Source organism: Schistocerca cancellata, chromosome 11 (genome assembly GCF_023864275.1).
Source record: "Schistocerca cancellata isolate TAMUIC-IGC-003103 chromosome 11, iqSchCanc2.1, whole genome shotgun sequence".
Taxonomy (NCBI): domain Eukaryota; kingdom Metazoa; phylum Arthropoda; class Insecta; order Orthoptera; family Acrididae; genus Schistocerca; species Schistocerca cancellata.
Window position 1 is genome coordinate 18,719,593 of NC_064636.1, and position 19,286 is coordinate 18,738,878.

The 19,286-nt window shown below is 40.0% G+C and overlaps 1 protein-coding gene across 1 annotated transcript in view; it reads right to left on the bottom strand.

The window, feature by feature from the left end:
- LOC126108836 (Golgi integral membrane protein 4-like) overlaps positions 1–19,286 on the bottom strand; it is a 142,629-nt gene that overhangs the window by 7,609 nt on the left and 115,734 nt on the right. The window contains exon 10 of the mRNA XM_049914199.1: positions 5,483–5,694. Within this exon, the coding sequence (XP_049770156.1) occupies positions 5,483–5,694 (212 nt within the window). The remainder of the gene's footprint in view (positions 1–5,482; positions 5,695–19,286) is intronic.

Below are 19,286 nucleotides of genomic sequence, written 5' to 3' on the forward strand. Positions count from 1 at the left end.
AAAACCACTCACGTAACATAATGCATGTTTAAAGATTAAATCAGTTTGGAGCCTATTTTACTGATTATTAAAACAGCCATGAATAAAGAAAATCAATAATTCAAAAATTGTGCAAGTAATGTATAATCCTGACACGCCAATTAATAGTGTGTAGGGAGTGGTCCACTTTTTCTGTTTTATTAACGGATTTCTATTTTTGTGTACAATTTACATTTTAATTGATAATTCATCTTTGGATGTATTTACACTGTCGTGTGACACCGTAAAGATACCAGCAGAGTAAGGCACTTCTTCAGGTGTACTGTTTATACTTGTTGTTACTGTTAAATCTCAATGGTGGTCACTTTCATTAAAACTGTTCATTCATTAGAATCTGAAATCACTGAGACAGCACAACAGGGTCTAAATGCTCACAGTGAGTTTGCTGGAGACACTCAGAGGGGCAGGATCAGAGTTACTACACTGATTGGCAACTCCACAGAGTTATAATGTGTTAACATGTCCAAATGGGATGAATGAGATGTGTGTATCATCTTGTCGTTGAATACAATAAAAAACTGTTAGTCTGCAATCTAAAAAAAATTTTTAAAAATAAAAGAATTTATAAAGAATATGTGTTTTTTTACATTTTGAACTGTTAAATCGTGACTTATTGTACAATCACCACTATTTATGTATTCGATTTCTTGGTTTCAATGTAATATTTTACGTACATTAAGAACTTTGCACCTCTGACTTCCCACGCCAGATAGTGGTTACAGTGGTATAACAAATTCTGTTATATTTGTGTCGTGTTATTTGTATATTCTCTTTTTTACTAGTCCTGCAATCTGACACCTTATAATTTACCTGTTGATTTTTATTCTTGCATGTTTTTTTGAGTTGTTTTGAAAATAACAAGCCAGTGTTATGTTGGCAAGATGTGCATTTCCCCTTCCTTTTTCCTATGCGTTTTTAATGTACAATTTTAAATTTGAAATATTCACTTAATGATTTGCAAGTGCTCATTTGGTATTTTGTGGTAATCTCTTGCCAAATAAAGTAATTTTAAGTCTTCATGTGACACATGTCACATAGAGGGTGCTCGAAGTCCCTGTCACACCGAGATCTGATGTATAGGTGAATGTAAACAGCGGCTTCAGTTATTGTGATCATTTCATAGCTTCTGTTTCTGCTAATAACTAGACACCAGAGCCTATGAGATTTAATTTGTACACTAAAGGTATGTTCTTATGAACAGTTGGTTTATACTCAGATGTATATGTGGTCTCTCGTTTCTTATTCACTGATCGCTATGTGAAATGTTTCACTTCCGCTATGTGAAATGTTTCACTTCTAGCACTGAAAATGATCAATATGTGATCGAAAATCGATTTTGCTGTTAACAAATATCAAAATTACAGCCAATGTTGACCTTCCTTCTAATTTTAGAGTTACTACAGGTAACATTGAGAAGTTTGAACTTTGAGTGGAAAGTTGGCCGCACTATTTAGGACTTTTTAACTTTTCGTTGCAGAGGTGAGGGACTTGACAAATTTTCCAGGCTGTTTGGTGATCGATTTCGAGTGTTCGTTAGGATGTCAACTTCCGCACATTCGTGAACATGTGGAGCTTTGGATTCAAAGATTATCTGCTGCAGTCTGTGATAGTTTCTGGTTCACCACATGGAATTGATATTTATTTTGTGCTACTTATTTTTAATGACAAACAATATTAAACCTTTCAGTTTACGTAAAAGTGTAGCGCCTCCCCAGGCATTTCAGACATTAAATAATATATGCATATTTTATTAGACATCTCTCTCTCTCTCTCTCTCTCTCTCTCTCTCTCTCTCTCTCTCTCTCTCTGTGTGTGTGTGTGTGTGTGTGTGTGTGTGTGTGTGTGTTTGTGTGTGTGTGTGTGTAGGGAGGCCCAGTAACATAGAATCCATACCTTTAAGTCATTACTCTCTGACAATTATACTAATAAATCATTAATATCTTTAAACATACTTCAACACTCATGGCTCATGGCACTACTATTAATCCTCTGGGATTCATTCACGTACACATTTTGACCAATCGACCATTCGTCGGCGTAGATAAGGGTATAAATGCGAGCATGCACGACCGTCAATGTCACATATCTGCACGCACTCGCCTCAGCTTTAGAAGTGTGGCTCACTTGCATTTGCCGATTACAGAGGGATGAGCTACCAGCACAGGTAGCTAGGCTCATCCGGAGGCTGTTTTACAGACAGATACAATAGAGAGGCAGGGGTACCACCACGGTCCTGACGTCAGAGGCTCATGATGATGAGTGAACGAATAGTGCAACCTAAGTTTTGAAATTAGCTATACCTCTAAGTAATTATATGCCTGCAAGAGTACTAACGTAACTATATCTTCTTGTTAGAATACGTGGAAATTTCTTATCTCTGTAAAACTGTTGTTGGGTGAATAAACAATTAATCTTCATACGGTTTCACTAAGGGAAGTAGTCCCTCTATCACTGAGAACAGAAGAAATTGTTCCGTATCCATCAAAATAATTCTGTCACTCGATTTCCCGTAAAATGTTGCGCAACATCAGTCTCGGTGGGATATACTGATGTTTGGTTCGTAAAATTACGCAAGCTTCTTCATCTCCCAGTACCTACTGCAGCCTACATCCTTCTGAATCTGCTTAGTGTATTCATCTCTTGGTCTCCCTCTACGATTTTTACCCTCCACGCTGCACTCCAATACTAAATTGGTGATCCCTTGATGCCTCAGAACATGTCCTACCAACCGATCCCTTCTTCTGGTCAAGTTGTGCCACAAATTCCTCTTCTCCCCAATTCTATTCAATACCTCCTCATTAGTTATGTGATCTACCCATCTAATCTTCAGCATTCTTCTGCAGCACCACATTTCGAAAGCTTTTATTCTCTTCTTGTCCAAACTATTTATCGTCCATGTATCACTTCCATACATGGCCACACTCCACACAAATACTTTCAGAAATGACTTCCTGACACTTAAATCTATACTCGATGTTAACAAATTTCTCTTCTTCAGAAACGCTTTCCTTGCCATTGCCAGTCTACATTTTATATCCTCTTTACTTCGACCATCATCAGTTATTTTGCTCCCCAAATAGCAAAACTCCTTTACTACTTTAAGCGTCTCATTTCCTAATCTAATTCCCTAAAGCATCACCCGATTTAATTCGACTACACTCCATTATCCTCGTTTTGCTTTTGTTCATGTTCATCTTATACCCTCCTTTCAAGACACTGTCCATTCCATTCAACTGCTCTTCCTAGTCCTTTGCTGTCTCTGACAGAATTACAATGTCCTTGGCAAACCTCAAAGTTCTTATTTCTTCTCCGTGGAATATAATTCCAACTCCGTACTTTTCTTTTGTTTCCTTTACTGCTTGCTCAATATACAGATTGAATAACATCGAGGATAGGCTACAACCCTGTCTCACTCCCTTCCCAACCACTGCTTCCCTTTCATGCCCCTCGACTCTTATAACTGCCATCTGGTTTCTGTACAAATTGTAAATAGCCTACTTATATGGCATAAAACTGCAGCTGGAGATGCAAACAGAGAAAATGCAGAATATGGTATTGGGCAAACAGTGATTAGAGATGAACAAAATATCTGATGCCATAGACATATTAAAATAAAGACTGTGGTAATTTTTAGATGAAGGTTTAACTACAAGGAAAGTTTCTGCAAGATGGTGCTAAATTTGTTGAATCACCATAATAAAATTTTAAGCTCAGTTCCAGAGCTAGCAGAAAATAATAGTACAGTGCTGTCCTCTACATAAATGGGACCTCAATGGCCCGGCTGCCAGTCGTCGACTCACCTCGAAAGATGTTGCCCGCAGTTGGCAATGAAGCGTCAGGACGAAGTATTTTTACAGATCGACCACAGTCTCTCAGCTGGAAGTTTTAACTAATAATAAATAACATTAAATTAAAGAGAGTCCACCTACTTGCAAGAACACAATTTTTGCTTCATTTAATCCCGAAACGAGTTTCATCACAGTTGTGGCAACCTCAACCATAGTCAGTTTTCTTCTTTTTTGTTTCTGAAAATATATGCATGTAAATTTTGTGTAGGTTAGGAATACAGTGAGATCTAATATCATCGTTTTGATTACACGTGTATTTTATTATTTTTGTTACATTGTGTGTGCTCTGTTGCTTCCAAAAGAAATCAGCCACCAGTAATACAGCGTGTCATTTGCAACACAGCAATATAAGGGCAATGTCTGAACTGAATTTTTGTTTAGAATACAATCCTGACACTGTGTGTGCTAGTGAAATAGTAGCATATGCCCCATTTCTTACTGTTGCTGTAGTTGACCTGTCCTAAGCTTTACTTGCTTTTTATTTGCCTACCAATTGTGGTGGTGCTTTATGTTTGAAACGACCTGTAGATATAATTGAAAACAACATCACCCTAGTGGCATAGAAACAGACCTCAAGGTTTTAAAATCTACTACTTATCTCTGCACTTCTTATTAACAATATAAGAAAATTACCACATCCAAATGGCTATCACATAGAGCAAGGAAGTTATCAACCATCAGACACTACTCTGCAACAGAGTATTATTGAACACATTATCAAACAACACACAGAAAGTCATCAGTGATCAAACAGTACTCTGAGGACACTATTTAGTACTTCAGGGAAAGACTCGACACACAACAAAACTCGCGTGTGCAAACTCGGTGGCTGCCAATTGAAAACGGAACTGTTAAACAAACAAATGTTGAGGCTTATCTGAAATGTGAACGTGCAGTGAAAAGTGTGTCTAAGCAACAGCCGATAGCAATGCAGTATCATCCAGAATTCATCAGTGAGCACAAGGAAAAGAAGCAAATCTTTTTTAAAAATTCCCAGCATAATCAATAGCAAATGACACAAAATAGTTTTCCAAATCAAAACCTCACAAAATTTTACTTTTATTAGACAAACAAGAAGTGGAAGTAATGATACGTCAGCTACACGAATGGTAAGCTAGGTTGTATTCCAAAAAAAATATTCAATTCAGACATCATCCCAACATCCCTGCTTTGCAGATGTCAAGCTCTATTAATTCATACTTGTGGCCAATTTCTGCTGGCAGTTACAGAGCACACACAAAGAAAAAAAGTGAACTATATACATGATCTAAATGCTACCTACATCAAATTTGTACGTATATTTTTCGGAAACCGTAAATGAAAATATCCCACCGAGGTCGGCACAGCCGTGGTGAAACTCATTTCTGGAATAAACGAAGCAAAAATTGTTATCTCTGAACAAGGTAGACCCTCTTTAGTTTGTCGTTAATTTTGTTAAACGCCACATTTGAAAATCTCGAAAAGGAAAAGGTAGTTAACATTCCGCTCTCAGTGAGGCCACCGGAAACGGATCACAAACGAGTAGAGTACCGCACGCCACCTCTGAGGCGTCGCAGTTTTGCCGACTGGCAGCACGCGAGCCGCCGCGTACGCACCTTCCTCCTCCCCCTCCTCCAGGGCGGCGGGGTCGTCCCGCGGCCCGTCCACGGCGGCGTCGACGTTCCCGCCCGGGGGCGGGCCGCGGCCCCCGCGCGCCGGCTCCTGCAGGTAGTCACCGCCCCCGCCGCCCCCGGCGTCCTCGTCCTCCTCCTCCTGCTGCTGCTGCAGCGGCTCCTCCTCGGCTTCCTCGCGCCTCCCGTCTCGGGGCCTGCGGCACACGGCGACCCGTCACTCGTGTCGCGTTTCCGATTCTGCACGTCTGAACGTACAACACTGTTGAAAATTTAACTGAAGTGCTTCAACGAGAAAAAAGGTTCATTCAGTCCAGGATTTAAAAAAAAAGAAATAGTTCAGTTTTTTCTGGTGAAGAGTTTGGGTGGAACTGTTGTGCTCGAACTGGCGTGACCCGTCTGTCTCAACGGCCTGATGTAACCACGTAGCTAGTCAGACAACGTGATGACACGGTGTACCCCTCCTAGGTGCACCTGCAGTCGCCTCAGCACAGAACGGAGTTTAACGACGGACATGTCTGTACAGTATACACCACCTGTTGCTGTACAAACTTCACTGTCCAAAGCAACTGCCCAGTAACTGGGAGACCCAGGTTCGGAACCCAGTCCGGCACAAATTTTCAGCTTTCCCCGTCGAGTTCAATCGATGTCCACTCACAGCCGAGGTCTGTAATTCCTGTGTGTCTGTACTGAAACGTGCTATTAGCCTGTGAAGCATCTTCTAGTACCTGATAATTACAAACAAAACACACAATGCTGTCAAAATCAAATTTTAGAAAAGTTATAAAGATTCCTATAATCCATTGCATACATGCCAAAATGACTTTTTGTCTAGTATGTTCCTAATTGCACATATGCAACATATTGTATCAGAAGACAGTCCACATAAATGAAACTTAATAGCACGTTTCATTAAAGTTTACACAGCAGCTGATGGTATGTACAAACATGTCCCCCATTAAAAATATTTCAAGAATGAAGAACCAGATAGAAAAATAAACATAATTTTAAAAATGCAACAGAGTATAATAAATGCAAAACTTTTGTTGTTTTGGCAGACTGGAAGACGAGTTACAGTAATGACTTGACACAGGGAGTAAACTGGTACCACAAAGTTGCCACAGAAATGCCAATTGTCACAAGCCTAGTAAATGTGCACATTTATCGTGAAATTGGAAAGAAACATATCTGGTACCAATTTCAAAGAAAACACTGTCGAATGGCTAAAAGGGATTCGTACCGATATTCCCACCCTAGTACAGCCTCTGATAGGAGTGCGTAGGTAGGCAGGCAAGGTGGATACGCTGTAAGCCTTACAGAGTGATGACTGCTACAGAAAAACCTCAACAATCCGAGTTCAGATGTGCAGCACATAAAAAATATGGAAACTTCCCTTACTGCCTGCAGAAACAAAGGTTTTGGAACTTTTCTCAAGAGGGAGGAGCATCAGGGCAGGTTACTCACACTCAACTGTAGTGAGGACAATGAGACTAACAAATTGCTTTTTCTACTTTCTAACTGTCTACTGGCAGTACTTGGAATTTTGCCCCTGGAAGTAACTATAGGTAAAATTAGTCTGTCTCCCTTTTTTGAGATACCTCACCCATTTTCATTCAGCAACACAGGGTAAGTATAAAATCCATGAAACATTTCAAAAAATCTGTACAGACAAATGGTCAAGAACAATATAACAGACAATACAATATTAATATAATAGAGGGAAACATTCCACAGGGGAAAAATATATCTAAAAAGAAAGATGATGAGACTTACCAAACAAAAGCGCTGGCAGGTCGATAGGCACACAAACAAACACAAACATACACACAAAATTCAAGCTTTCGCAACCAACGGTTGCCTCATCAGGAAAGAGGGAAGGAGAGGGAAAGACGAAAGGATTTGGGTTTTAAGGGAGAGGGTAAGGAGTCATTCCAATCCCGGGCGCGGAAAGACTTACCTTAGGGGGAAAAAAGGACAGGTATACACTCGCACACACACACACATATCCATCTGCATATACACAGACACAAGCAGACATTTGTAAAGGCAAAGAGTTTGGGCAGAGATGTCAGTCGAGGCAGAAGTACAGAGGCAAAGATGTTGTTGAAAGACAGGTGAGGTATGAGCGGCGGCAAATTGAAATTAGAAATTAGCGGAGATTGAGGCCTGGCGGATAGCGAGAAGAGAGGATATGCTGAAAGGCAAGTTCCCATCTCCAGAGTTCTGACAGGTTGGTGTTAGTGGGAAGTATCCAGATAACCCGGACGGTGTAACACTGTGCCAAGATGTGCTGGCCGTGCACCACGGCATGTTTAGCCACAGGGTGATCCTCATTACCAACAAACACTGCCTGTGTCCATTCATGCGAATGGACAGTTTGTTGCTGGTCATTCCCACATAGAACGCTTCACAGTGTAGGCAGGTCAGTTGGTAAATCACGTGGGTGCTTTCACACGTGGCTCTGCCTTTGATCGTGTACACCTTCCGGGTTACAGGACTGGAGTAGGTGGTGGTGGGAGGGTGCACGGGACAGGTTTTACACCGGGGGCGGTTACAAAGGTAGGAGCCAGAGGGTAGGGAAGGTGGTTTGGGGATTTCATAGGGAAGAACTAAGAGGTTACAAAGGTTAGGTGGACGGCGGAAAGACACTCTAGGTGGAGTGGGGAGGATTTCATGAAGGATGGATCTCATTTCAGGGCAGGATTTGAGGAAGTCGTATCCCTGCTGGAGAGCCACATTCAGAATCTGATCCAGTCCCGGAAAGTATCCTGTCACAAGTGGGGCACTTTTGGGGTTCTTCTGTGGGAGGTTCCGGGTTTGAGGAGATGAGGAAGTGGCTCTGGTTATTTGCTTCTGTACCAGGTCGGGAGGGTAGTTACGGGATGCGAAAGCTGTTTTCAGGTTGTTGGTGTAATGGTTCAAGGATTCCGGACTGGAGCAGATTCATTTGCCACGAAGACCTAGGCTGTAGGGAAGGGACCGTTTGATGTGGAATGGGTGGCAGCTGTCATAATGGAGGTACTGTTGCTTGTTGGTGGGACTGAGAAATTATGTCCACTGTCTGTTCTGAATTGCCCAGTTGGCCGGAATGTTTGGCATCAGACAACTGATCGTCATCCTCGAATTCTCTGTACCACTTCACTATATTTCGTAAAATGGTGGGGATCTCGTGAAACTTGCCCCCCCCCCCCCCCCCCACACACACACACACACACACTACCGATCAGCAGCAGGCAAAATTCAAGAAAAATAAAATACTTTGACTGCCTTGCTGCCATTTTCAGCAGCTACAGTTGGTGACATCCCTGTTGGTAGTTTTCCAAACTAACTTGGGGTACAACTCTGAAAATAAGCTTTGAGACTTCTCTTTCACGTACTGTAACATTTGTTGCATTATGTTTAGTTACTTACCCATTCCGATTATTTACAATGTTTCACAGATTTTATAAATTACCTTGTATATACCACAAAAACTAATAGGCAAGGAACCAGTATTTAAATTAAAAAAAAAAATGCAGAATTAAAGCTTGGGACAAGCCTCGCATTTAACATGCTTAGGTTGTGACATCAACTGTTCTCAAAGCAGAGGAATACAGAACAATGGAGGAGACCAACAAATAGGTGGCACAATCAGAAATTTTAAAAGTAAGACAAGGACTGAAACAACTATGGACTTCTTTAAAACAATAGCCATACTGAGTTTGACCAGGTCTCACTACTATACGTTAACCACAAAAAGGAAGAAACAACATATAAAAAAGCCTGAAATGAGATTCCAAAGAATAGTTAAAGGTGTTGCAAGAGTTGGAATGATGATTTCAGAATTGAGTGAGGTAACAAAGACTGACTATAAGCCTACGTATACACACTAATCTCTATTTACCTTACTCTCTTGATACCTACATGAGGCACACAATGATTGCAATATAATGGTGGCACAGTCTTTGTTGTGTAGAAGTTATTTATATTTACACAACAGAGTTTCATGAGAACTACATCATCTTTCTTGCACGTATTCCCATTTAATTTCCCTGAGCATTTTTGTTACACTTTTGTGTTGGCTATACTGATATGTCACCATTCTAGAATTTATTCACATTTGAACCAGAGTTGCCATTAGTTACACCAAGACAAAATTTTGCCCAAGTCTTTCTAGAACTCCTTACGATCACCCAGTTGTGATACTATCCCGCAGGCAATAGCATCATCAGTGAATAATTTCATACTGCTGCTGATTCTATATGACAAATTGTTTATGTATACTGTAAACACCAGAGGTCCTACTTTCAAGTGTTACAGAGAAATTACACACACACACACACACACACACACACACACACACACACACACACACACACGAGACACCTGTAAATAATTATGCACTATTTACAAGCTACTACCACTCACAGAGCATGAAGTCACTAAAGCAGAATAAAACCCAAAAAATAAAAAATAAGTGAGCTTAGCTGAAGTACCAGTATGCGCACTGAAACAAAGCATATAGGGTATATAAGCACCCTTAAAGGGTAATGCAGAAAACTTAGAAACTTCCGTTTTGTCATCATTCTCAAAATTAACAGAATCAATTATGAAAGAAGGTTAATGAATTAATTGAATAAATATAATCTTGCAGTCTAATTACAATTTGGTTTCTGAAGTGGCAGAAGGACTGAATCCGCTATAGCACAATTCACTACAATGGTTGAAAAAGGACAGGTGTGGCACAGGTATATTTTTATTGTACATTACTGCATATTTTAGATCTTCCTATGGCTTTGGAATAATGTTGACCTTAAGCTTCTGCTAAATCAGTTAGAATCATTAGGCATAAGAGCTGCAGATAACAATGGCTCCACTCAAACTTAGCAGATGGGACACAAAGAGTAAACATAACAAAAAGACAAAAAATAGGAATAGATAATACAAATATTAAAGAAGAACTAAAAGAAAAATATAGACAAAGACAACAAAAATACTGAAAACAGAATTGACAGCAAGAAACAAGACAAAAGCTATAAATACTTATGCTATACCAATATTGACCTACTCATTTGGAGTAATGAAATGGAGTAACACAGACCTAGAAGCACTCAATACACTTACACGATCACAATGCCACAATTATAGAATACGTGACATACATTCAGCAACAGAAAGATTCACATTAAGCAGAAAGGAAGGAGGAAGGGGATTTATCGACATAAAAAACCTACATTATGGACAGGTAGACAATTTAAGTAAATTCTTTATAGAACGAGCAGACACTAGCAAAATACACAAAGCAATCACTCATATAAATACATCGGCTACACCATTGCAATTTCATAACTACTTCTACAACCCTTTAGATCACATAACACCAACAGATACGAAGAAAGTAAACTGGAAAAAGAAAACACTACATGGCAAGCACCCATATCATCTAACACAACCACACATCGATCAAGATGCATCCAACACATGGCTAAGAAAAGGCAATATATACAGTGAGACGGAAGGATTCATGATTGCAATACAGGATCAAACAATAAACACAAGATATTACAGCAACCATATTATTAAAGATCCCAATACCACAACAGATAAATGCAGACTTTGCAAACAACAAATAGAAACAGTAGACCACATCACAAGCGGATGTACAATACTAGCAAATACAGAATACCCCAGAAGACATGACAATGTAGCAAAAATGATACATCAACAACTTGCCATACAACATAAACTAATAAAACAACACGTTCCCACATACAAGTATGCACCACAAAATGTACTGGAGAATGATGAATACAAATTATACTGGGACAGAACCATTATAACAGATGAAACAACACCACATAACAAACCTGACATCATACTCACCAACTAATTGAAATATCCATACCCAACACAACAAATATACAAAAGAAAACAGGAGAAAAAATTGAAAAATACATCCAACTGGCTGAGGAAGTCAAGGACATGTGGCATCAGGATAAAGTTGACATTATACCAATTATACCCTCAACTACAGGAGTCGTACAACACAATATCCACCAGTACATCAATGCAATACAGCTACATCCAAACTTATATATACAACTACAGAAATCCGTAATTATTGATACATTTTCAATTACCCGAAAGTTCCTAAATGCAATATAACATATACCGTACAGTTAAAAGGAAGTCACGCTTGATCAAGGTCCGCATCACTTTCCATTTTTAACCAGACATAACGTTACCATTAGTGATCGTGCCATTAAGTTAAATTCAGCATAAAGAGAACAAGTGCTAGGGATTTCTGTTTGAAGACACTGTTCAATTTAAAGTAGATTGTACCTCTACACACTTCACTTCATAGCAAACATAAAATTGTTTGAACAGCTGCTTATTCTCAGTTGAAATGGCGTGCGCACACATAGATACTTTAGACAGGATGTCATCAGCATGTTATGCCCTTTCTGTCATGTCATGAGCATCTTTAGTTACACAGTATTCACATGCATACTCAGTTCTTAACTACAGAATTCTTTTCTGGCAAACAAATGCACAAAATATGAACACAGTTTTCAGACTACAGAAACAGACCATCAGAATAATAACCGAAATAGTAATTAGGCTCACTGTAGATACCTCTTCAAAGTACTGGCGATTCTAGCTACACCACATCGATACATTAACCAATCTGTTGTACATGTCAAAATTACCTTAATAATTACTGCACAAACAGCTGTTTATATGAGGATGGAACTAGATACAGACTGAACTTACATTTGCTACAAAAGAGTACACAAATCTCAAGTTAGCATTTTCTACCAAGGAATAAAACTGTACAATAAGTTCCTAAAGAAATCAGAGAGATTACTAAAATAAATAATAATAATAATAATAATAATAATAATAATAATAACAATAATTATAATTCAACAAATTTATTAAACTATCAAAGCTGCAAAGAAGTTTGTTTTTATTTGAATGGCAACCACCTTCAGACTTTAGTCCATTGTCAGACCATAGTCATAACTGCTTCCAATATAGTGTGTATGCTGGTCACAAAGCTCGTATGAGTGGCTAAGTGTAAGGTACTAAAAATGTATGCCAGTTCAGCACTGAATATGCTAATATTATGTCGGTCCATAAGTCTTTACCGTTTTGTTTTGCCTATCGGTATTCCAGTCCCTACGGATTTATTTATCAATTGCTAGTTTTTATTTGTAGTTCAATGTTGCTACTCGAGTTTACATATTGTCATTTGGGCATAATAAGTGGAGCTGTGGATGCTAGAGCGGCGAGTGGAGGGACCTGAATATTTCTGACACATCCTACTGTTCAAGTTCGTTGGATGGGTAGGGGTGACAGCAGCAGAGGCAGCCAGGAACATTTGCACTCTGTATGGACAGAGCACAGCAACAAAATGTTTTTATTGGTTTATGGAGCATCGTTTCAACGTTACTAACACTATGTTCAGGAAGACTTTAGAGATTTGACGAAGATCGTTTAAATGCACTAATCCACGACAGTGCACATCAGTATACCGAAAAACTGGCAAATGTGATGAACTGCGATCATCCCACCATTGGGTGACATATGCACCCATAAGTACCACACGCTCTATGGCAATCACAAAAATATAGCATCTCTGCTTGCTAGTCATCAATTGACTCATGAACAACACCGACCATTTCTATCCTGTATCTTTACTGGTGACACCAAATGGTGTCTTAATGATAATATATAGAAAAGAAAGGAAGAGCCCAAAGAAAGCAGCAACTACCCTTACAAAGGCCTGTGTGCATCCACAAAAGATAATGTTACACATCTGGTGGAACGACGGTGTGTGTACTACGAATTGCTTCCCCGAGGTGTAACCGTCACTGTCGACATTTATTCTCGACAACTGAGATGTCCTACAGGAACGATCTGAGAATGACGACCGGGAAGAACGAGTGAAGTGACGCTACTCCACAATAACACCCGCCCACCTGCGTTCTGCTAGACTGACAAAAAGCACTGTACACGAGTCAGGTTAAGAAGTCATTTCACACTCTCCTTATATTCACCCGATCTCGTGCCGTCAGATTTTCGCCTCTCTCGTTCTCTGTCGAACGACCTTCGAGAAACTTCCTTTCTGGCCGAAAATGCTCCCCGAACATGGCTCGACAAGTTCTCCGCCTCAAAACCGAGTGATTTCTACAGTTGCAGAATTGAAAAGTTTCCCTAGCATCGGCGTACTGTCATAAATAGTGAAGGAGAATATATTATTGACAGCTAAAGCCTCTGTTGTGTTTATTAAATTTACAGAAAAACACAAGTTATGTAGCCAGTGTACACACTTTATGGTAGCACTTATGTGGCTGGCTCGATAATGGACTAAGGTCCAAAACTGGTCGCCATTTAAATAAAAACAAAGTTCTGTGCAAATTGGACAGTTTCGTAATTTTACTGAATCACAGTAAGTTGTTGCCTACTGCTGTCCAGCATGCTGTAAGTGAGTAAATAATAATAATAATAATAATAATAATAATAATAATAATAATAATAATAATGAAACACCTCTATCTCGACAACTGACTTTTGCGCCATACTGCTGTTTCTTTTTCTTCCTTTCTGGAATACTTTACCACAGAGCTCTAGGTGTATATAACACTAACACCTTACCACCTTTGTGAGCTCAACATCTCAGTCTATACGGACAGACGCAGACTCAGTTTTTCAGGGAATCAAATAGAAAGCTTTGCCACACAAAATGCAAACCGAACATTGTCACTAGCGTCCTGTGAACAGATAGTGTGTGTAGTGTTACATTATGACATAACGTGTATATAGTGTGTGTGCTGACTGGTACTAAGGAATGAATGAACAGTGTAGTACCAGGTTTTTACACCATTAAATAACCACTGATTGATTTTTCTGTTGCTGTTTCATAGAGCAACTTCATAATTATTACACGAGAGAATTAAAGTTGTGGTTCTATAGTTAGGCGGTAGATTGGTACTGTGGAGCATCTGCAGTTTTCTGCTTTGCATTTATAATACGAAATAATTTCAAAAAAGTATTGTACCCTACGGATAAAGCAAACGGGTTTTCGCTGTAGTTAGAATGGCCTCATATTTGGGAGCGCGGAGCCTCCGGTCTCTGACTCACTATCAGCATGTAGACTTTCTTTGGTTCCCCTGAATTAGTTCAGGGAAATTTCAGTACGGTTCCTATGTAACGCCACAGCCAGCTACCTCTTCTTTCCCATACTAGTCAGACTACAACTGTAATTATGTAAATACCATTACCTCTGAATTATGTATCTTTTATTCTTTCGTGCAATACTGTGACATACACAATATCCTCGTAAAAGTGATGTACGGATGAATAAAACTTAAAAACGAGTGCAATTTGCTGTAGCAGTGTACATCGCATATATTTGCCCAGATGCGTGCAAGATGACACGTAACCACCCCATCAGAGTGTTGTCTGATAAATAGATAACATATGAACAAATAAGTTTGTCACATATGAATTAATCTTAATCCACCTGGTGGTGGCATGATCAGTGAAACACATACCAGAAAGAAATAAAAATAAAAGTCACTGAAGCAGTGCGCCAACTTTTTTTTTTTTTTTTTTTTTTTTTTTTTTTTTTTTTAAATCTAATCGTTCACAGCCGCTAACAAGCAGTCAGGACCGACGAGGTACACAGGCTCCCTAACAAACTTGTGATGTCACACCAGTCGATGCAGGGCCCACTGGAATCAGTGTTTAATTGAAAAGGTACAACTAAAGATTTTAATTCTGTCACGTGCTATCAAGAACTTGCACGCATTTAAACACACGGTCAAGGATTATCTGACCCGTCTGAAACAGTTACTCTTTTCCCGTCAGAGACGGCTGCCGGCACTCTCGAAACCTGCAGTGATGCGTGGTGTGACGTATGCACCACGGCCCGTCTTTCTCGTAGGCCTCACAATCGGTCCACTGTGCACGGCACACACTGCCTGACAGAAAAAGTGGAGCACCCAGAAGACGAGGACCGACGTCGGTGAAACTTTGTACACGTACACACGGTCAGAGCGCGTGTAAATTATTAGAACTGTAATTTTCGGTGATAAGTACAACAAACGACACAGTGCATTAGCATTTTTTATGTTAACTGTCGTTAACCGGCCCAGTAGGGTATACGAGGGGCGCGAACAGCACCGGACGGTGAACGATCGCCGCGGAGGACTACGAGACTGCGCCTACTCACTGTCGGGATAACGGATGACCTCGTCGGGGCACCGCGAGGGGGGATCACGGCACACTGACACCTTCACATGTGCAGCTACCATATGAGAACAAATAATGGACACCCTACAACATTCTTTACTGTACTGCATTATTGGCCGGAGACTAGCTGTAGCCGGCCTACAGAATTACTGTCCCACACGTAAGCTGTCATCGAGATGACACGAAAGGTTCCAACTTTGTTCTCGGTGCGGACAGAAGCTGAAGCGATGAATTAAAATTTGTGCCACTGCTGGGACTCTAAGGCCTCGAACCCGGGCCTCCCACTTACTAGGCAGATGTGCTAACCACTACACCACTGAAGCACTGTGGCTACCACAACTGCACGGACTACGCTAGTCCGATGCCCTCCCTAATACGAGCTTCGATACACATCTTCGGCCCATTTTTCGCCTTCTTCAATCTGTCAGTACAGGAAACTGTAATTCCATCAGATCGACAAACAGTTGCGTTTTAAAACGGTGCCGCGACTGGGAAACGCAGAGTGCCGACAAATGGCGTAGCACTGTGTTCCGTCGTATTCGCGGCACTACGTCCTAAAAGATCAGGAACTTCGACCGAAGAAGAACAAACTGAAGGGGAAATTTTCTTCCCGTTTGCAGAAACGGTCTCCGATCGCACGGGGAGAGAACTGAGAAGAACGGTATCGATAGTGTGTGGAAACTGACGAGAGAGGTGGGTAAATACTGAAACACTGAGAATGAGTGACAGTCACCACAGCGCAAGTATAAAAAAATCCCTCGCAAATGCTGTCAATTGTATGTAGGAACTACAAACAGAACTGACAGCAATTGGGTTAAGGAACACGAGAGCAACTACTGTGTGGGAAACGTGGGTAAATCTGAAGTAGCAGATTGTGCACTGGGTCCGGGCCACCTACAAATCTGTTACTCAGATACCACAGTTTTATCAAAATCCAATCACTAATATGACAGGATGTACAGAGAAGCCACAAGAATTCGAAACCATAAAAACAACTCAATGTAACAGAAAAATTACTGAGAACAGAAAAGTTGTGGGGACTGCTAAATAAAGTAAGAAACACCTACTCTTTCCCACTACAAGATCCACAACAAATGTTGCAGTGACTCGACAATCTGACGACTCCACAAATTGACTGTAGCTCAGATACGTAGGAACAGTTCGGCTTGCTGGGCTGTTTCAGTTTGAAACTGCTGCCTCACAATGTCTCCAGAATTAGGAGATTAAACGTAGGGCACAGAAACACATCTCAGACCAGAGCCTCGTGCCGATAAACAAAAAATTGCTGAGGGTGGAATTACCAGCCACAAAAGCTCACATTGTATAATAAAACAGCAGCAATGCACAAACTAAGTTCCAATGGCTGCAAGTACCGCTGTCACCTGGTGGAAGTGCCTCGGGATCTAAACCACTACCTGCAATGTATGAAAGAGTCAAATGGTTGGTATAAGTGTGGCAGAGGACAAACTACATCATCATAACAGTTGATGAACAGCAGCTAGATGTGTTTGTGAGAACAGGTCTACAAATAAATCCACGATTACTGACGATTATAATAATGACAACAGTGATAAACTCGTATGGAAATGCACTCTGAGATAACAAATACTTAAGTAAGAAAAATTTTGTTACAAAAAAGTATGTTCAGTAAGAATAAAATGTATTGTTCACCCTCAATCGTATTCTACACTCCTGCTTAACGAGTCAGGGATTTTAGCAGCAGCTTTGCAGTACATATTTATTAACATGAACTTCGCTGTTGATAAATCTTTCATAGTTCAGAAGAACAAAAGTCATTCATAATTACAATACTAAAAAAGAAAGCAACCTCCTTTACTCGTCATTAAAATTCACTTTATCTCCGAAGAAGGTTCATAATGCTGCTACCAAAAATCTTTGTTCACTTACCCAAATTCTTAAAGTAATGTGAAAAAGTTCCTTCCAGGCATATCCTCGTATTCTGCAGATGTATTGTTATTCAGAAACTTGCAGCTTATTTAGTACCAAAGTAGCACATACTTATTACTGTTAGTAAACTAAATACACTTTTTTATTGTGTAAAGTTGTCTGGAAAAGATGACCACGAAGTCATATTTAAATGCAAATAATAATAATAATAATAATAATAATAGTAATAATAATAATAATAATAATAGTAATAATAATAACAGATAAACTGACATATTCTACATTTCACAATGCGTACATTAAGTGAATAAGGAACTAACAACTCAGCACAACATTCCTTATTCCATTCAGTATTTGCGGCACCATCTTGCAGGAAGATCACGGTTAATTCTCCATGTAAAATGGACTACACTTTTTTCTTCTTATTTGTATCTGGTCTCTGTTATTTCCTACATCTAAAGCCGCTGACCATCAAATGCCGTATCGTGCACCTTTCACTTTCATTTCACACTGCAGTTTTCCCATGTCCTTCGTATGGATCACCTTCTAATGAAATTCTGCTATATCTGAATCCAGCTGCATACTTTTTATAGTGTTGGAAATGGAGAAGCAGCATTACCAACCTTTGGGTCAATTTCTGTCCATGATAAGCAATGCAAAAAACGTAGATGTGAGAGAGACAGACAGAGACAGAGACAGAGAGAGAGAGAGAGAGAGAGAGAGAGAATGCGTGTTAGCATACTATTTCAGTTAATCCTTTTGAACAAAATACACACAACCCAAATATTTTAAATAACACTAAAAACAAACATATTCTGATCAGACTCCAGAATCACAATCTACCACTGGCTATCTCGCTAGCAATTTCTCCCCCAATCGGTCCTCTGTGCCACAGCCAGAAATGTAGGATCTGCCAAGCAATTGCAACCAGTATTTCGATCACTACTGTGCTAGTATGATCTGTTAAGTAATAATAAGTGTTGTGTTGTGCAACAGTAGTAGTACTTTTGCATAATGGAACTAATATTCGTAAAGGAATAATTCAAGTTCTAACACATCAAACCTGTCTTCATGTGCTTTTTTTAATCAGCTTTAGATTATCCACTAAGGAAGTGTTCAGACTTAAACTACTTGCTACTTACCAAAAATACTTATTATAGGTTGCAAGAATTCAGCCGGGCTGCCACACGTCAACAACTTGCCACCACGTTATTTCGGCATAGAGTCGTCGGCTGTCTTCAGGAGTGCATTGGTGGAAATGCACCTCTGCTACTTAAAACCACACTGGATCACACGTGGTGTACCCAGTTGTCACAGCACACGTGAGGCTACAACACACGCACTTCTGCCGCAAGTCCGCAGACTGCGGCAAAAGCTGACCTCGTCGATACCAGATCGAATGCAAAACAGTGCGAGCTACACGGGGCACAAATGAGAGGATACCGTGCAGCACCCAACTGGAAACCACTATGCCTGCTGATAATATCTCTAAGCGTGCGAGGGGTTAAGACATCGAAGGAACTTTCACAGACTGTCCACACTGTGAGTCCGAACTACAAACGTATTGTCAATGTATCACCAAATTGCTGTACCTTTCAAAACTGTCAAGTGGATTGCCCGTTCCTCGAAATGTTCTATAAAA